General features: G+C 40.2%; 1 protein-coding gene across 5 annotated transcripts in view; it reads left to right on the plus strand.

The window, feature by feature from the left end:
- The window catches only part of LOC147178335 (beta-1,3-galactosyltransferase 1-like), a 100,167-nt gene extending 79,660 nt beyond the window's left edge, over positions 1-20,507 (plus strand). For 4 of the 5 annotated variants that reach the window (XM_086068696.1, XM_086068698.1, XM_086068697.1 and 1 more), the window contains 2 exons: positions 17,611-17,804; positions 17,908-20,507. In XM_086068696.1, coding sequence (XP_085924822.1) covers positions 17,747-17,804; positions 17,908-18,854 — 1,005 coding nt within the window. In that variant the 5' untranslated portion in view covers positions 17,611-17,746 and the 3' untranslated portion in view covers positions 18,855-20,507. Of the gene's footprint in view, positions 1-17,610 lie in introns of all 5 variants that reach the window. The other variant, XM_086068700.1, reaches the window with a different exon arrangement.
- The last annotated feature ends 1,063 nt before the right edge of the window (positions 20,508-21,570 follow it).

Below are 21,570 nucleotides of genomic sequence, written 5' to 3' on the forward strand. Positions count from 1 at the left end.
TAAATGTACACTTTTTTCTACAGGTACAAAACTAATTTTGTACAGGTACAAATCACGACTTTTACAGATACAAATTTATACTTTTTTCTACAGGTACAAAAAAAAATTACAAGTTACTTTTGCACCATATTTACCTCCATAGCTACCAAACAAAGCCGTCATTTGAATGGCGGCAAATGGAGTGCTGAAAGTGTTTGCGTAACTGCACACCTTAAAGTTTGCAAACATTGTTTAAACGGTCTTCAGCCTTAAGTGACAAAACAACGTGGTGCACTTGGTGCCATTTTTAATTGTCCTAATGGAGTTTATAGACAAAAAAACACCATTGCAAAGCTCGAAAAGACGGAAGTGTACGCTTGTAAACCTCCGTTCACTCTTCCCAATTTCCAGACAGAAAAGAAAGATCAAAACGGGCGTATAAGAGGCTAAAATGGAAACATTTTTGAACACATTTATTTTGTCAATATCCTGAAACCGAGGGAGCAGACGGAAGCATCATGAAGCTTGCTAGTGGACGTACGTGTAACAAAACTAATGGAGTGACGGTCATTTAAGAACCTGTTTCTAGCCACAATTGACCCCTTCAGTGAAGAAAGATCCTACCCGTCTTTTGATCGTGTCCCGGTTTTGTGTCCTCGATCCAACTCCCGGTAAAGTGCACACATTCAGCAATATCGGCAGTTTCAAACCATGAGCTCCTTCCAGCCATCCGTCACTTGTCTTTAAGGGGTCCGAAATTACTTTGTCTCCAATGATTAACAATGACGTAGTCATTTTTCACAGCGTCTCTCTCTTGCTCCTTTGTCAATAAGACTGGTAGTTTTTGGATCGATGCAGCATATGCAAGGGCAGCCAGTTCATTTTTTCGTTTCTGTCTGTTGCTGAACGCAGTCCTCGCTGTAACAGCAATCTACAAAAATGCTTAATTAAATCATCAACTTTCATGCGGTTGAAATCGTTTAAGGCCCCGTCCACACGAAAGCCAGTTTCAATGTATCCTCACAAGTTTCTTACCATTCAGGCCGTTCGTCCACACGATGGTGCGGTTTCTGAGCTTGAAACCGATCACTTTTGAAGCCGGGTTCCAGAGTTGAAAGATTTCAAAACGCGCCGCGTACGCGTCCGTCTGGACACCATATGCAGGATACTCCTCCAGCGATGACGTAATGGTCGCAGTTCGATGACGACGCATTGTCGCAGATCGATGACGTAGGCGCCAATTCTCGCGTGACTGCGCGCGAAACGTCAGTCTGTCAACAACAATTGCGGATAGCCGTGTCGTAGTCGTTTTGCGCAGCTTCCTTAGCTTGCTTATGCTTTTGCTGCAAAATATTTTGCTTCTTTATTCCCACGTTCAACAAGCGGTGTTGTACTTGAATCATCCGCCATTGTCACTTCTCCTGTGTTTGTCTTTTTTATGTTGTTTTGAGACATGTTTGTTCTGTAGATTGCATTAAATAAAGTTAGGGGGAAAAAGTGTTTGTCTTCTTCGCTGATTCTTCTCCTATGCTTTCCGTTAACTCCCTGTGGCTGCGCTACAGCGCCACTCCAGACTTGGCATATACATTACAGCCGTTAAACGTCCTCAGGGTCTTCTTTTGGACACACGCAAGTCTTCTGTGTGTACGAGATTTGTTTGAGGAACGAAGCCGGCTTTGCTTCCGTCTGGACGGGGCCTAAGTCTCCATTGCTTTCCATTACTCTTGACTACTGTTTGGTAGCCGGATAACGCCCCCCTATCCACAATGCACTGCGCGGTCCGAGATGCACACTTCGCTTATAGGGGTGAGCCGGATATTCGTACAAAGCGAGTAGCCTATCTGGTCCAGATAATTGATTTTTCCCGGATACGAATATAACACGGATAGACTTCTTAAGCTTTACACACACAGCTTAACACTCTTTAATAATGTTAGGTAGTAAAAATTAAAACATTGAATACAAAAAAAAAAGAAATTTGTGTTGCTATGACAACTCTTGTTCATTCACATAATAGTTCATTATTTCCTACTGCATGTGCTGTATTCAGCAGTATTTTCCCGAGTTTATAAAAAACTTGTTCTGTAAATAGTTTATTTACTATTGTGATTAAAAACAGTGAATATTCATTTTCAGACTGTTCTGTAAATATTTATTCATACACTTAGAAAGATTCCTGTTCTGAGTCATTTAAAAACGACGAAGCCCTACGAAGGCCGAAACGCGTTGGCAATTTTTTAATCAACTGGCCATTTGGCAATAAAGGCCTTTTACTTAGAACTTTCTCTCTTATTTAAAAACGTTTTTGTAAATAGTTCCCTTACTATTGTGATAAAAAAATATATATATATATTCATACACATACATTTTTTTATAATTCTTTTTTTGTGATAAAAAGCATTGATTTGAATCTTTATTAGGCTGTTTTGTCAATTTTCAAATAAACAAAAAATATACAAACTTTTGATCAATCCATATCAATTTCAAACTACATTTTTGGGTTTCTTTTTCAATTTCATACACAAAAAAAAATACAGTAATGTATTGATGGAAGCCCCACTCATTTGTGTTAAACCACGCCCACATATGGGTAAACCATGCCCATTTCCGGTTTATACCACGCCCACTACGAATACAGAGTTGAGGTGCAAAACTGCTCGCTCGCAGGCTCAGAGACCGAATTATTTGTATTCAAGCATTGAAAAGTAAATTTTCCATCACTTGTCCCTGTTTTTACAAAGCATGTACATCATCAACCCTTGGATGATTTATACAATTCTAGTTAGAACCTACACTAGCTTTATACATGTCATTGTCTGCATCATTGCCTGCATTTTGCGCGAGGTCACGTTTTATTCTGAATGTCCCCCACATCTGAGTGTTCTGGAGGTGCTGAGGCTGCCAGCCGCAGGAGCAGAAATGTGTATGTGAGAGTGTATGTGTGAGAGAGAGGGAATCAGAATCAGCCTGCTGCGTCTGGTACCTGCTCAGGATCAAAAGAGTAACTAGCAGCAACACGAACCGCACACGGCTTTGCACAGCAACTAGTGGTGGCGGACAAGTGATGAGCACAACATGAAGGGACTCAGTTTATTCCTGCTTTAACCTCTGAATAAACAACTTGGCAAAATATGTGCCTGTGTATGTTTTCACCCTGTGTTGTGCTTACACAAGATCTGGGTATGGTCTCCGGGCGGGAAGTGTTCATTGCAGAGAACAAATAGCACAGTGACGCAAAGTAGTTTTGAACAAACTGTGTTGAGGTTTTCATGCTTGCAGGTGTTTGTGTGTGTTTGCGTGCGCGTGTGTCAGCACATCAGCCAAAAAGGAAGAAGATGACCTGTGAGCGCAGTTGGATTGTGATTACTGTACTGTTGCCTGAGGTTGTGTGTTATCTAGACAGGCGTGGTTGTCAGTGCCCTGCTACATAAGAGGACATCTTCAGCCTGTTCATGTCAGACCTGCAACAAGATGGTGTCCCTGATAACGGCTTAATCCCTGAAAGCTAAACTGCAGTGCAGCCAGTGGGCAACGGCCTTCTGTGTGCACATTAGAATACATTTTAGTGTTTTACATCTGCTTCTGCTAGAGGATTGTTTGCGACACATTTTAGGTTAGCAAACGTATTAGAACAAACAGTTCAACCCAAAATAGAAGTCAATAAGACCTAATAGTTGCAAATACTTGCTTGCAATAAGTGCATTTGAGCCATTTACATCATCAAACATTTGCATTTTTCTTTTGGGATGCTCTTCCAGGCTTTCACAGCAGCATATTTACTCCTTTCAGTTTCCTGCACTGCCAGTGGATTGGTATTCATTCTGCTTTTGTGCATGCAGATTATTTGTTCGATTCCGGACCAGTGCCAAGTACCCGAGACCGATCCAATGTCTGGAAAAAAGATGGGTAGGTTGTGTCAGGGAGGGCGTCCGGCATAAAAAGCATGCCAAGCAAATCATGCAAGTGACAGAATTGTTTTTTATTGTTCTGATTTGTTTTCCTTCTTGTCTCATTTTGACTGTTGTTTGCTTTTCACTCAAACACAGCTCTGTCTTTTCATGTTGGTGCGAATGTAGTCTTTTGCAAGTCAATTCTTAAAATAAGGCAGAGCTATTTATTGGTTGAATAATATATGTATTCAGATGCACTTATGCAAAAAAAAAAAAACACTGGCGAACCACACAAAAAAATGGGCGGATTCAAACGATACTTGACGCCAGCAATATCTGACAAAAAATGTGTGCTTTTTAATTTTAAACTGCAAACTCTGTCTTTAATGTGACTAACTTTATTTGCATGCAAACCTTAGCACGGCTGAAGCATAGGCATAAAGGAGCATACAATTAAAAAGAACCACTTTTTTTTTAATACTCCAGAGTGGGATATATATAGAATGTATCTCTTTTTTTTCCTTTTTTTTATTTTTATTTTTTTTACAATGCTGCAATGTATTAAAGTTCAAGATGATTTCTGACAATGTCACTGGTGTGCACATCAATTTCTGCGTGAAGGAGGAAGAAAATATGTAGAGGGAAATAGGTGACAACATAAATAATGACAGGATCATATCGTCCTTGGAGTTCAGTTTACTTGATTTCCCTTTATAGTTTATTTCTGATCTCACAGGGACATTAAAATCAGTATGCACCGGCCTTGTACTAATCATTTTCAAAATGGCATTCTGATCAAATTATCCTCCCTGTGCTCTTGCAGAAGGCTCTGAATAGTACCTCTGCAGATGCTACTTTTGTCAAAGCAAGCTTTCATCACCAGATCAATGGAGGTCATTACCAGTGTTGTCGCATGATTGTAATCTGATTACTTTGTTTTAATAACGAGCAATCTAACGCGTTCATTTTTCCAAACCAGTGAACTGATTAAAGTTACTTTCCTAAGTAGCTGTGCGTTACTATTTTTTTTTATTACCTCATAATGTATGTAGAATGCATAATTTTGTTGTCCATTTTGAAGAGAATTTTGAGATGAAAATGTTTCTCTTGCATTTCGGAGTGACGTCACATCGCATGTCACTTTTTCTCAGCGGAAGACGCAACGCCGGGTCACATGTACTAACATGTGTGAGCGCTCGGAATCTGGCCAAAAGAATGAATGAAGCAGGAGGAGCTCCACAAACGGCTGCATTTGCCATTATTTTCGCATTTTTGTCCAGTAAAGAGGACAAAAACCTCTCAGTGCGCTGCAAACTTTGCGCTGGCGCAAAAACACTTTCGACCGCTAAAAACTCCACATCCAATTTAAGGAAACACAGCGCGATACAACTTGAAGCAAAGCTGACAGATAAAGAGACAGCCAGCAGTTCTACAGTTAATTCAACCCTGCCGGCACGCAAACAGATGAAGCTGGATTTTAGTAAAAGAGCACCAGTAAGTGGGAGTGATCTGAAAAAAGTTGGTCGGTCGATATGTTAAAGAGGAAATGTGTCCATTGAGTACTGTTGACTCGCCCTCTTCCCGTGCAATAATAGTGTAACGTCTTGCAAGAACGCCACCAGCAAACGTTGGTTGGGATGTCACCCTTTTAATTATCTTAACAAACGCTACGGTTGGCCGTAGCCGACGCCGGAAAATAGGAATACAACTCACGAGGACGAGCAGAAAAGCCAAGAACAAACACACGCAACCAACCCGCACGTAACGTCCCTCTTCTCCCGCGAGACCTGAGCCGCCCCACAGAGTCTTTCTCGTCATACCTCGAGAAAGAGTATTCCAGAGAAAGAAAGAAAAAAAGGACATGACTGTGCTACTTGAAGAGAAAAGAAACATTTCAAGTTGATGCACTTTTATAAGTATTATTTAAGTAACCGGTTGTCATTCTTATGTTGCGGCAGCAAAGAGCGGAAATTGGTCAAAAGTAACTGATAGGTTACTTTTTAAGTAACTGAGCTACTTTGACAATAACGTAATCAGTAAAGTAACTAGATTACTTTTTGGAGGAGTCATCAGTAATCACATTACTTTTTCAAGGAATCAGTAACAACACTGGTCATGACCGCAGTGTTCCCCTATTAATCCCCAACTGTTTAATACCTTTCCTTCTCCTTAGTGGTGCTTTTACTTTGCTTGTTCTCAACAAATAGCCCCACATAAGCCTAATAAGCACATTTACTCTTGGGTGCAGGTCTTGTTCCATGCAGTGACATTAGCATAACTCTAGTGACAACTGGGGGCCCTGCTTCCACTTACCCTGATGCAGCACTGAGCTTGATTATTGTGTAACATCAATGTCAAGCAGTTGGACAGTAAAATGTATTACCCACATGGATCACCTTGTCATTTCCAATTTATGAAGCCGCTCAGTATTCAGAGTGCAGGTCTACACCACGCTGAAGGTGTTTGCTTGCCTTTTCTCATCTTTGCACACAGTTCTCAACTTAAAAGTGGAACACCACGCACAAACTTCAATTCTAACTTTCAGTGTAGATTATGGTGCCCTCTCAGGTGACCGTGGTCACTTTTGTGAGCAAAACTTTGTGGAAACACTGCTTGGCTGCAGACAGATTTGCAGCAGCCGGGTTTGGGCTTAGATGAGCACTGAAGTGGGGCTGGAGCATCAGGCCTCTGTACAGCTGCCAAATCTTTTGGCCGCTATTGATATCCAATTTCCTCTGTCAGCCCTAATCTACTTTGAATTTTTAAGCTTTGCACTAAGCTCACTGTGTCCATCCCATGGCCTGTAATGCTGTCTACTGGACTGGCACCATTTATCCTCCAAAATCACCGTGGCGCCACCATTCAAGAAACAAATGCCTTGCCAGTTGCACGCAGCCCAGCGATGACATTTTAATTGCTCCTCGCTCACTCACATTAGGAGGGATGTGAACCCATTTGGCCATTGCTGTTAAATTCCTCACACATTAATTCATCCATTGAATGCTCAGGAAGTGGCACGATGGTTTTAAAACTTGGCAGAAGATTGGAGTAAAGAGGATCAAACGCTCTGCAGCAGAAGAATGCATTTCTGCACAACCTCCTGTTGAGCAGATGAGCACATTTAACAGGGGAAGTGCTGAGAGAAATGAATGAAAATATAGGCAAAGGGGCAGTAAATTATTGTAGACATTTCCCACATTTGTAACAAAGGTTATACTATGAGCATATGAAGACGAGGTCTGGCAGCTTTGAACTAGCTGTTTATTATACTCGTTCCTATTCTTCATGATTTTCTTGTCTAGGCTAATGTGTGTGTATGTTGTATGCATTAATGCATGTGCTTAATAACTTGAGTCAGGGATGGGCAACTTGAATGATGGAGGTCACCACAATTTTTCATCAGTGCTACTGTGTGTGCTAGAACCACACACTTCCTAACTAGATATATCACAAAAATACAACTTTAAATATGGACAAAATGCATGCATGTGTCATGCATAAAATATTCACTATAACCCCACAGCAAAGGGTTTGAAGCAAACAACAAAATAACCACATCCTGTGATTCACAAAAGTCTTGCACAAAAATGACCATTCAAGGATGGCACAATACTGCTTAACAGCAAATCAACATTAAGTGCAAGAACTCAATTTGTGCATTTTTTTTTTTTAAGAAAAAACTTACAGAAATTTTATAATTGAGGTACTTTGTTGGTTTGTTATCATTCCAAATCTGCAACAAATGATTAGGCCTATTCATATTATAGCATAGGTAAGTAAAATAGCCCGAGTAAGTGCAACAAAGCCATGACTGCCATCTAAAGACGAATGGTGATATTGCAACTTTAAACTACAGTCAACCCCTGCATACTTGCAATTCATTCTCAGATTTATTTATTTATTTTTCCTTTAAATATTTTTTCATATTTTTATTTTTTCCCCACCAATTTCCCTCCATTTTTATTTTAATGACTTTACTATTTACTTAATTACTAAAGTCAGGGATGGGCAACTGGCAGCCCACAGGCTACATGTGGCCCGCGACCACACTTGGGTAATTTAGTTTATAGTAAATTTTGAGTAATAATAAATTGAACCCCCACCCCATTTTTTTTTTTTTTTATGAATCAAGGGGGCACACAGATTTGATCGCGGCCCATCCAGATTTATGTAATAGTCGTTAAACCAACTGAAAAGTAGTTAACCACTGTTAATATTAAAATGCTGTGTATAACACTGTGTATTGTATAAAGCTGGAGTGTTACTGCTTTGGTTTATTGCTGGTGTCTATTTCTTCTTTTGTCTATTGCTATTTTAAGGAAGAAGTCACAAAAAAACAAAGAAATTGGTGCTTGCTGAACTGAGTTAATTGAAGGTATACTGTACATCTCACACAATACAGTATACCGACTATGTGATGTACCGTATATGGATGTGATTTATTATCAAAATATTAGTATAGTAGCCCTTTTTTAATTTTATTGTTAAATCATAATTACAAGCCACACTGGATTCATGTATTTAAGTGGACCGTCTCATGCACAGCAATGTCTATTAAATCAGCAGCCATGAAAACTGCCAGTGATGGAGGTTTCTTCCTCTTTTCCCTTGCCAGTCATTAAATCTGCAACATTGAAGCGGGCAGTGTGGCTGTAAGATGTCGGCCTGGGGTTCACCACATGATTTATTTTACCCTCTGACGCGTGTGTCCTCCATGCTTGTACACAACATGCACCTAACGGCAGAGACGTCCCAGACGAAAACGCCGCCCACACCACCCCCCTCCCCACAGCCACCTCGCTCTCTCTGTCGTTTTCTCCCTTGTGTATGCACCGCCATTGGCCCCCTGAGCAAGGTCACTCCACGCAGCGCTAATGACTGCAATCAATTATGTGGGGCATCATGAGGCAAGAACCTCACATATTTGTTGCCTCCAAGCTTTTCACTGGCTTATTGAAGTCACATGACAGAACAAAATACGCAGTATGATGACTAAATCGCTTTCTTAAATGTGTGATTGCAAGTTGTAATTCTTCACATTTATGTGTCTTATATTTTCATTCAAGACATCATACTAAGGCAGTATGGATGGATGAGTGCTCAAACATGTCCATAGGTGTGAACGAATGTGAAGTCAGATAGGATCAACGGCAGCTTACCCGTGATAATAATGACAAGTGGTGTATATTAATCATTTGTTTGTGTTGAAAATGTTCAACTGCCCTTGTACAGGGTGACACAAAAAACGTTAACTTTTTAACAATCCAATAAAACCAGAGTGATGGAGGAACACTATTTAATTCATAGTAATTGACACTTTAAAACATGCCATTTACAAAACAATCAGGGAATTCTCACTTTTTAAAAATGTCGTCCTTTAGATAGACGCCCTATCTGTACATACGCATTCTTGAATTCTGCTGTTGAGATTCTTCGTTGACCGCTGCAACATCTCAGCTGGGATTCTATCATTGTTTCTTAAGGTTTCAATTACTATGAATAAAATATTTTTCTTCTTCACTCTTGGGTTTATTGGGTTGTTAAAAAGGTACTTTTTTTTTTTTGTCATCCTGTATTTAGCTTGAAAAATCATTAGCACCTTAATTAGGTCAAAGAGACTTTTTTCCCGGGATGGGCCATTTTTCACTTAAAAAACATGTTTTTTCTTTTTCTTTATCTGGATGATAAACCTACATGACATTTTCAATTTTAGCAAATTGTTTTAGAGAAATCAGTAAATAAGTTACTATTCTGAAAACGCCTCTACTTCATTTGCAATATGGACACACTTCGTCCCCCCGTCTTGGTGGGAGTCAGCAGAGGAACCAGACACAATTTTTCCATTCTAAATCATTGTACGTACATTGCTTTTAATGTTCAAAAATAGCGACCAATCAGCAAAATGTATGTGAACATCTCTACTTATGCCCACTTCAATCTCTGAAAACAACAATAACAATAAGCCTCTCCAAGTCTCCCTTACATGTCTCCCTCTTCATGCCTTGCCTGTTGGTCTGTATATGTTTTTTATAATAATAATACATGAGAGTTATACAGAGTCTGTCAAGTCAGCCGAGGATGCTTAAGCGAAAAGCCTTACTGTGGCTACATTTTTGAAAACTACGACCAGTCAACACCAACATTCACATGCACATCACTTTTCATTGTCACTGGCTGGGTTAATTTATTTATTTATCTTTAAATTTGATAACGTCCGAATAGGAAGTTTTCTCCTTGTAGTGAATAAAAGCCTTCTTGCCTCGTGAATCAAAATACTTTTCTATCTTCTTCTTGATTTTGGTGATATTTTAATTTTCCACTGACTGATTCAAAAAAGATTTTGTGTGAAATGGCAAGTGCTATTGTGATCATAGGATTCTTGGTAAATGCGGCCTAGCAAAATGGACGACTGCATGGGATTGTGGGATATGTTACTATTTTCAGCACAAAGCTCGAACCCATCTATAGCAGGAGACAAAGCAATCAAAGATGACCAAATCCAGAGTTCTTTGTTTTTTTGTTTACTTCTATAATATTGTATGTTTAAATAAATGACATACATGTACTTGACTTCCATCCAATAATACCAGCGAGAAAAACAAGAATATTCTAACAAGGTCGGGTTCAAACCATGACCTCATCAGCCAATAGTTATCGCTGCGTACACAGGAAGTCTGCCAACCAGCTTTCCAGTTTGGTCATGTGTCGTTCCGAATGAGGCCCATTACAATCTGACTTTGTATTTGCATGCACATATGTGCAATTTGTATTCCTAAAACAGTCATACTGCTTTAGCCAGAAACACAATATAAATGTGAAGCTACTCCACAATGGCATGTTCAATTTGCATGTACATTAAACTCTGTAGTGTCAACCGCTGTTAGTATCAACATTCTTCACCGACAAACAGCATTACAGCAACAAGCAACAAAAATGTTATTGTGCTTGACTATGAGCAAAGGGCCTGGTTATGCTGTGCAGCACCAGCAACAGAGCCTGTTGATGATTTAAGAGACCGCAGGGCATCATCAATTGTACATTCTGGCAAAAGCCGCAATTGAAATCACTAACAGCAGTGGACGACTGTGGATGTCAAAACGGAATTTCAATTGTTGTTGTATGCCTCCCATAAAGATGTGATATTAGGCAGGTACCGCATTGGGCTGCTGGTTACCCGAAACATCTGACTTAGTAAAACAAAGACAACCCTCGGGCTATCAACAATAAAAAGACATTTACATTTTAGGCGCTACAGTCATTCACTTTCTCACAACTCAACATGTTCCTCTGTCAATCATGGGATGCTGATTTTTATTTTGAGTTTGCTTGGATTGGATAATCACGTACGAGAGTACCTACATGCTGAAGTGATCACAGTGTGGAGTGTTGATTCAGCGTGAGGCTTAATGGAGCAGCTGCCACTGCAGCAGAGCTCAGAATTGACATCCTGGCGATGGTCATATACATTCCAAACATTTGTCCCATCGTTCTCATCAGCTTCTGTTTTTGCTTTGCCTTGACACTTTGCTGGCATGGCAATCATCTTAGATCAGCAGATCACTAACAATATGCACCGGAATTGCACTATACATGTCCTATACTGTATATACACAAACACGTGGATTATTTTAAATCAATCCGTTTGTGGTTAAGTGTTGCAATACTAGTTCATGAAAAAACGTGACGACATTACATTCAAGAGACCCAACCAAACCTCAACGCTGCACGCACTTTAGCAGGACTCGATGCTGCGATCGATATGCTCACAAGTGTGCTGGTAAAAATGTCCTCCGGTAACACTGCACCCGACTGCATGTTTTCCTGGTGGAAAAAAAATACAGTGAGGATGACATGTATCAGGTTAAATAATAAATAAATAAATGTCCAAGTCTGGATGTGTAATTTTCCACATTAGTGACCATCTAACTTAATTCGCACTATTTACTTTATAAAGGGCGTCTTCCTATTCAACTTGCTCTCATCCACTGAAGCGTGTCACGACCCACTTAGTATTTTGGCAATGGAGACTACGCAGTTTTCTATTTAATAGGAATGCACCAAAATGAAAATGATTGGCCGAAACGGAAAACCAAAAATGAAAAATGCTTGGCCGAAAACCGAAACACCCCCAAAAAAATAATGCTAATTTTAACTATCATTGCATTTATTATAATTAATTAAAATTATAATATTATTATAAACTATTTATTTAGCACTGGTATTTTAACCAAGCATAATATAAATTGAAATGTGCCTACGCCGCAGACGTGATGGCCAATGGTACATTAAACACCAAACGAGGGTTGAGCATTTTCTGGCGGTGCGATTGCATCTTATAGTCAAGGCACGGCGCACTTAAAATCGGCACATTCACATATTCACCAACGTTTAGAAATAAATAAATACATTTGTTCGCACCAGCTAATCGGCTTCGGGAACGGACTGCAAAGTCACACACAGCGTCCTGTACAGGTTTCCCGCCACACGGAGATAGCGGTAAGTGTTTCCGTGTTTAAAACTGTTGATAGCAATAGTGCTAGCATTAGTTAAAGTATTTAGCACGGCCACCGGGATGCCGGTGAAAAAGTGGAAGCGTTCGAGGGGCTCTTAGAAAAAAAAAAAAGGGAAGGCGCTACGGGAGAAAGAGTGGCTCACCTGTACTGCTGTACACAGCAGTTCTGTCTTTGTTCGACTCTCTTAAATGTTGTACACCAAGTGACGCCCCTCTCCAGTGTGCGCATTGACCCGGGAGCTGCTGTGACCGACCTGAGCAAACTCACACGGTGAAACGCCAGCGAGAAGAGAGGCGGACACTCACCCCCGCATTCGCTGTTTAATTCAAACAGACGCTTGCTTGCAGCTTTTTTTTGCTTGCGTCACCACAACCTATTTGGGCCATATTATTTCGGCTTTAATTTTACTTTGGCCGAATGCCAAAAATAGCGAAAATTTTCGGTGGCAGAATATTCGGTGCATCACTACTATTTAATGCTAAGTAATACTGTTATTTACTACTGTTGTAAAACACAACCTGTATATAGTCTGCTGGGTCTGCAGATTTATCGTGTGCGTGTATAAGCAAAAGTGGGCTGACCACTCAAATCACTCGTGCCATGTAGTAGGCACATGTTTGCAAATGAATATTTGCATTATTGTTTGTAATACACTCAATCATTGTGGTTCGAACAAATAACGGGAATGAAACATTAAACATTCACATCTCTCGTGTTCGGCGAGCCACTAGTGGTGCATTCAAAAACAGTTGGACATTTCAAATTCTGAAAAAAGTCCTTCTTCTATCAATCTATAAAAGCTGACATCTAACAAGAAGAATTATGGGGTGAAATCACTTTTCATTTTTACTTAATTACAATGACTGGTCCTTCTAGTCACTTATGTTACAATACTTAATCAAATCACTCGGCTTCCATCTTTCATTGAGATATAAAACAATAATTATTCAACATGTTATACCCCCAAAGGCTTTAATGACCAACAACTAATCTTTGGGTTCCCTAAGACTTTTGTAAAGTCCTGGATATGAATAAAAATAACAGTAGTTATCATTGATATCAGTGATAATCTACAATACAAATAGTCATTAAAATGAAGCAACTAACACAATGAATGAGGTGTTGCTAAACTTTTGGCCTGTACTGTATATCTTGAGTCACTGTCATTCTTTACATCATATGAAACTATGATATGCCAAATGATACGACCAGACAGTGCATCAGCAAATATGGTCATGCTGTACCGTAATTTTGATTAATGTGGGACTTTTTTTTTTAATTCAATGAAATGTGATTTGTTTTCTTATGATACATACTGTAAATAATGTCATTCATCACTTACTGTGCATCCAAAGGATTTTTCTCAGAACTGGTGGATCACATGATCAGTGCGTGTATAGACTTCCTTTGCCACAATCCATGTTCTTTTGGAAGCGCCTTTCTCTTGTCTTTCGGGGGACATCATAAAACAAAGCAGCCATCTTTAAAAAAAAGATGACTTTCATACATGAGAGGTGGAAGCAAGGTCACATAGATGAACATGATTGCTTCATGATTGTGTCAGAGAAGCACGAGACGTATTGCAGGAAGTGTAGACTGTTTACCTTAGGTGACTGATTACAGGTAGGACCTGTCAGCTCAGTCAGAAGAGGGGGAAAAAACACGTGTGAGATTGACATAAATACAGACGGAGTGACATGCAGTGAAACATATCAAGACAGATAAAGATCACTTCGCGGGTGTGTAGAAAAAGTGTGTGATTGAAGATGAGGAGGAGGTGTGGAAAAGCAGTCATGATGAGATGGATTCTGCTGGGCAGAGAGATTGATGACTATGCTTCAGAGGGAAAAACCAGACAAAGAATAAGGCCACGGAGATAGCAGAAATGGGGGTGGAATGGGAGAAAAGTCCTAATGAAAAGAAGCTTCAAGCTCCCACAAGACGAGGCAAATTCCTTTTGCCCGATGATATGACGAGCTACTTTTAAATCAGCACCGCCAACTTCCAGCAGCATGCCAGCAGCATGCTAGCAGCATCTTAGCACATTTCACACAGCAATCATCACTCGTAGGATCTTTATCTCATGTTCTGCTTCTAATCACCATATGTAGTTTTCTGCTGTGCGTCTTACAAAGCGTTCTGATCCTGCATCAAGTTGTTCAGGGAGCAAGATTGGCTTGAATTTGGGTCACTGCCCTCCAGAAGTCTTGGAACAGTTCATTCAATTCCTTTGTTTTTACTGTAGACTGAAAACAATTGGGTTTGACCTCAAACCATCAACATTTCATGTTTTATTTCAACGTATTTAGAAGGATGATGAGAATGGAGCTGTCTGTGTCAGGCAAGAGAACAATATGAAGGCCTAAAAGTGCGAACACGACTAGCCGTGAGGAAAAGAATATTTCCAACTATTTGCATCTGTATCTGATGCATAACTTAGAATACTTGCCGAATGTGTACGCTTGATTTCATATGTGTGTTGTTCCGGTGGAATATTACATTTATGTTCGTTTGAGGTGTAGGCAACATGATTTTTGTTCATTCTTACCATTGTGGACGAGTAGTCATCAACTCCACCTCACAGTCCTGCAAATTCCCCTCATGCTTGCCTATTTGTTCTCCGGGTAATCCACCCTCCTCACACATTTAACATATATAAGGTAACTGAAGACTCTACATGGTCCATAGGTGTGAATGTGAGCCTGCATGGTTGTTTACTGTGATCGGCTGGCTACCAATTCAGGGTACAGTCAGCTGGGATAGGCTCCATCTCACCGCCAGCCTAGTGGGTAAAAAGCACGACAGAAAATGTGGATGGATGATTGATTGGTGAAAACCAGAGCGCTTTCTTTGGGTGAAAACAAACAATTGTGAAGCTGACAGAAGATGGAAAATCGATCATGGCAATTGCGCAAACATTGGCCACAGCTAATGTCCTCACTAGTGTACTTAACAGCCACAGTTGGCCACAGCAACTTGTGACAGCTCTAAGGCCCCTAAAACAACTGTACAGCCTAAAAAATGTGGCAAGTTTTGTATATTGATGATAAGAAATACAGACGATCCTTCAGCAAAGTAATGAGAAAAAAGATGTGATAAATGATCTGCTCATAATCCCATGCACACAAGCCCATCTGTGAAACCGCGGAGGTAATGTTATGGCTTACTTTTCCATGGCTTCTTCTGGGGCACAACATTATGACCCAAATGACGCTGCCTAAAGCAGTTCATTGGGGCAAGAAGTGGAAACGACTTGTCTGACGTCAGAGAGCATCATGTGATACAAAATTAATTGATGTGTCCAATTAGAGCTGTGATTTTAAGAGTTTGCTAAAATTACCACAGCCGTGCTGGTTTAACCAATAAAGCGGCATCTCATTAAGGCATTAAAGTCCATATGCCCAGTCAAGTCTCATTTGGAGATTCAGCAGACGGATAGCGAGAATGTGAAAAGTGAACTTCTGTGGGTGAAGGTGGGTGGGGGATCACACCAGGAGACCAAATGGATATTAATCATTTGTCATGTTAGACATTTACTTTGTCTGCTTTTTTGCATTTCACCAAATTGCCTGAGTGAGTTCAATCTCCCAATCTCAGTCCACATACATAGTTTGATTACTTGTTTTATACTATAAGATGTTTGAAAAGTATTGAATTGAGTGATAAAGTGCTTCTGGATAGAAGTGCTCAATCGGACTTTGGAATGAATTTTCTCGAATCGGGTGCTAATATCGGAGATTTAAGATGCAGTCCGATATAAACCATTACTCGTAGTTTTACTGATATCGGACCGAGATCCGAGATCAATAACCAATTGGCACTCTGCTAGTATAATCTGTAATACGAGTATGGTTTCAAAAAATCTGTGATTCAGTGAAGCCACAAAAAGTGAACCACACTGTAGAGTAATATAGAAATAATTCAATTATAAAGATGAACAAATGGCATTTCAATCTAAATGCTCCTCTTGTACGGAGGACCAAAAGTGCCTAAATTAAATAAATGAATGCACCATCGAATAATTTAATAAATAAGTCATGAAATAATTTAATGTGTCATTTATTAATTAAATATTAAATATGGAATTAAATAAACCAATAATTAAATACAAGTGTCATTAATTAATTTAATTACCTACATATATAAATATATATATATAATTATTTCTGTATTTATTTATTTATTTCATGGTCCTGTGTTGCAGCATTTCATGAATTTATTTTATCTGTCAAACTCACCCTTCAAAGTTAGTGGGCGGGGCTAAAGTCTGATTCACTAAAATCTTGTCTAATCGAGTGCTTTGGCGATGGATTTTTTTTTGCTCATATAGAGTGATCAAGGCTTGTTGTTGTACAAAACCAACATCAAAATTAAAGCGATATTTCTACTATTTCGCTAAAGTACAGTTTTGACATGTAGGTGTTTCCATGTAAGAGTGATATGCTTCTGAGGCGTAGTTCTCGTAATGTCCCACCTCGACTCTCGCCTCACGTCACGCTAACGGCTCCTCATGCAAAGTCACGAGATTAAATAGTATGCGTATATGGAGCCACGGCAGCCTTGGCTCAATAAGACTTATTGTCCCCTCAGGAAGCAATTCCGACACAAAAGCGAGTGGCCCTGTACTTCCACCTTCCTTTTTTTCCTATGCGGGGTCACATGACTACAGGAAATGCGGGAAAAAAACTTCCATTTCAACACGTCTCAAAATGCACCTCATGAGAGCGTAAACCTGAGTCTAATTGGTAACGCACCTATTGAGGCCAATAGCGCCACCCAGCCTATCGAATTGTGTTTACTAGCTACTCTGCATCAATTCATTATTCTGAAATGGATTTGCCTTGACTTGGTAAGCAGGGTGACCAATCAGGTGTTGAGACCTGCCCAACAAACTTTGATTGATTGGTGAGTTTGACAGATAAAATTAATTCATGAAATACCGCAACACAGTGACCATGAAATAATTAAGTAAATAGAGAAATAATTATATACAAATAATCAAAGGTAATTTCATTAATTAATGACACATTTATTAACATGTAGATTTGTTTAATTCCATATTTAATAAATAATAAATGAACCATTTAATTAATTAATGACACATTTATTTTATTATTTAATGGTGTATTCATTTATTTAATTTAGGTACTTTTGGTCCTCCATACTCTTTTTCCACTTCCATGAATTTGGCTTCCACTGACCAGTCTGTTTTTGTGATTTCATTCCAGATCTTGTCGGAGACAAGCCCAAAGTGGTCCTGTGAGAGGCGATGGGACACAATAACCGGTCAACCATGATAAGAAATACCAGCGGATTTGCTTTTCAATCACACTAGATAGTAACAAAGCCTATTGTTTGGGATCAATGTCCCATGTGGCGGAGGCGGCCTCAAGCTGTACCGCCCAATCTAAGACCCCCCCAGGTAAGCGTGGGCTTAGAGTTTCCAATGCTGCCGCCACTGGTAAAGCCAACAAAGTAAACAGCGATGCCTTCTAAGGTCTCCTGTTTGTACTTGCTGACCGTAGTTTGCTGGGCCAGTGCTCTTTGGTATCTGAGCGTGTCCCGCCCATCCACTTCCTATGTGGGCCAGCTGAACATCCCGATTCGCAAGGCACCCAAGCTGAACAAGAACACCACCTTTGCTAACTACCGCACTCGCTCTCTGAATCCGCATGACTTCGGCTACCTCATCAATGACGCCAAGAAGTGTGAGACGGAGACCCCTTTTCTGGTCATCCTGATAAGCACCACCCACAAGGAATTTGATGCACGGCAGGCCATAAGAGAGACTTGGGGTGATGAAAGTACATTTCCTGACGTGCGTGTGGTCACGCTCTTCTTGTTGGGGCGCAGCACGGACGCTGTCCTCAACCACATGGTGGAGCAGGAGAGCCAGATCTTTCATGACATTGTAGTTGAGGATTTTATTGACTCTTACCACAACCTGACACTCAAGACGCTGATGGGCATGCGCTGGGTGGCCACCTACTGCTCTAAAGCCCAATATGTTCTCAAAACAGACAGTGATATCTTTGTCAATATGGAGAACCTTATCTACAACCTCCTGAAGCCCACCACCAAGCCCAGGAGGAGATATTTCACTGGGTATGTCATCAATGGCGGGCCAATCAGAGACATGCGGAGCAAGTGGTACATGCCGAGAGACTTGTACCCGGACAGCAAGTACCCGCCATTCTGCTCTGGCACCGGCTACGTGTTCTCGGCAGACGTGGCCGAGCTCATCTACCAAACCTCGCTGCACACCAGGCTGCTCCATCTGGAGGATGTGTATGTGGGCGTGTGTCTGCGAAAGCTGGGCATCCACCCCTTCCAGAACAGCGGCTTCAACCACTGGAAAATGGCTTACAGCCTCTGCCGCTACCGCCGGGTGGTCACCGTCCACCAGATCTCCCCCGAGGAGATGCACCGCATTTGGAATGACATGACCGGCAAGAAACACCTTAAATGTTAGCAGTACTCCTCCAGGCTCGCTGTGAGTCAGGGAGCTATTGATTGACCTTCTATCACTTGCTTTTCCAACAATGGCAAACACTGTACAGCACAAATCACTGCGCTGAAAGGAGAGTATTGACGGACCAATCAGGGCTTTGTCCAAACGCTGATTGCTTTGCCAGGAGGTTCTTTCGCACAAGGCCAAACATGCCCTGTCTGTATCCTCCATCTTTTCAAGTGTTTTCAAGTGCGGTGTGCCCTGCACACTCACTTGTACGGCAGAAGGTAGTCTGCGTCATGACTTCTTGTTAATCACCAAAAGTATCAATGACCAGTGATTGGATCAATGCGCAGTAAATTTGGCTTTTTTTATTGGGTCCCAGTCTAAACTAGAGTAAACTTTACACTTGGAAGACAGTAAAATATTATTATTTTTAAATACTCAAGGGTTGAGGAATGATCACAGAACCTTATAGGTTGGGAGAGGGCCAATCAACCCGCTGAGCCGTGCATATCACTGACTACGTTTACATGCAGTCAATATTCGGGATAAAGTCAGAATTCCGGTTTCTGAAACAATCAAGGTAACACGTTTACATGCGTGGCGGAAAGAGTTACTCCCGTTTACATGCTCACGCAGACAACGTAATGACGTAAATAACGTAATGTCCGCTATTACTTTACTATACGATCAATAAAATACATTATATTTAAAACCCGAATAAGATAATTTTCGGGTTATTGCACCAATATTCGGATTGCCTGCATGTAAACGTAGTCACTGGTGTCAGGTGGAATCCTTTTGGACACACCAGCAATGTTATCCAAAGGTAGGCGTGGCATAGCTCAAGTGATAAAGTGCTGAAGGTTGTGGGATTGTTCCTGAACCCTTAAGTGTTTGTTTTTTATATTTTATATTTAATTATATATATATATATACACTCTGTTCCGAGTGTAAAGTTTAGTCTGTTCCGACTGGGACCAAATATAGTCTTTTTCAGAGTAAAATTTACTGTTTACTAACACATGTCATTGAAGTCATTAAATTTGCCATTTGCGTTGATCTCAAGTTCTGCTGAAGTCCGTGCATCTTTTGTTGTACTCAAGCCACGTTTCCACCAGGTTCCATCCGTTCACTCAGGTTGTGTTTGTCTGTCAACCAGTTTAACGGATGGCAACATAACCTTCTTATGTAACCATATCAGCGAAGTTGGTAACCTCACAAAAAGGTGCCAAAAAGTAGTATTACATGGATTAGTTATTTTTGTACCGAGCACAACTTTTGACCTAAACCAAAAAAAACACTGCTTGGTGGAAACAAGGCTTTGGCAAGTGCAGCAGCAGGCCTTGCTATGGGTACCACAATGACTACTCCTATATGGAAAAATGATGTATCAACAACCCCATTTGTCTATGTATTCTGTATAATATGTAAGCATATTTTCATACAACAGACCCACCTATCTTTTTATTATGTGCCAATGAGAAGAGAATCTGCTGCTTGCATGTGTACTGTGCAGCTATGTGTCTCAGGCAGTGCACAGGACGTGTGTGTGTGTGGGTGTGTGCGGGTGTGCGTGCGTGCGTGCGTGTTCCATTTCTTAAATGTGAATGAAAGTAAATGCAAGTATGTACTGGGAAAAAAAACTTACCATCTGTTTGAGGTGTTGAGATTCAATAAAACAGTTTTATAAGATTTTATATTTGCATTTGTTGGATTCAATACTAAATGTAGATGCAGTGTTCTGATCTTTAGAATGATGCAAGGATTAATATAAGGGCATTGGAAACAATACTGTTAATAATGTGTTATTAATAAATGAGAATGATTATTTGTAGGACCGACACCACTAAAACTATCTTTAGTACATAACACTTTTCCCACACAGCAACAGTGTTAAGAGAGCTCTTGTGACCTTGCCTTTCTATAGTAAATCTTCAACAGGGTTTTTATTAGATAAAAAACTGTTTTTGTGTTCCTTACATGGAATGAAAAATGTCATAAATCTCAGTTTTCCTTGTCTGTCATGTGGAAGCTTGTTGACATTCCTTCATCATAACACTGTTCTTGTCTTAGTTTATGTAAACTTACACTCTAAAATCCAGAACCCATTTGCAGTGACTAATAATAATTCTATTCTGTTTATGGTCCATTTGTTTTTTGGGGGAACTTGTTGGTTGGGGCCATCATTGAATGAGCTTTATTTCTTCCAGTGATTGTTGCTGCTATTTTTGCATTCCTTTGATCACCTCTCCCTCTGATGAGTTGTTGGTGTATGCGGAGTAACCGAAGGAAAGTGCTCAAATCACAGATCGTTTAGAGGTTTAATGCTCACATAAAATAAGAAGCAAGTGAATATTCATGGGCTTCTGTAAAAAAGCGCCTCATAACGAGCACAGCGGAGTGATGGACAACTGGGAACACTCCTCTTCCCAAACGAGGCCTTGGATTTGAATCACTGCGTGCTTAAGGCATAGGCTAGACCTTGTTTCGCATTGTACCCTAATTAGATTCTGCAAAGACTGCGGGCCATTTTTAATCGTGCATAATCTTCCTTCATGTCCTGAAAATCACAATGTTAGAGTCCAGATTTTGATATTCTTTTATTCACATTCTTTCAGAAAATCTTTGGCAACCTTTTGTTTTAGGGCACCAAAAGAAAGGAGGAACATACTTCTACATTTGAAAAACATTTAGAAGCACTTGCTAGTTAATGCTGTCACAATCTTCCACC

This window comes from Leptonotus elevatus, chromosome 2 (assembly GCF_054856555.1).
Source record: "Leptonotus elevatus isolate MCC_2025b chromosome 2, RoL_Lele_1.0, whole genome shotgun sequence".
In the NCBI taxonomy this organism is placed as follows: domain Eukaryota; kingdom Metazoa; phylum Chordata; class Actinopteri; order Syngnathiformes; family Syngnathidae; genus Leptonotus; species Leptonotus elevatus.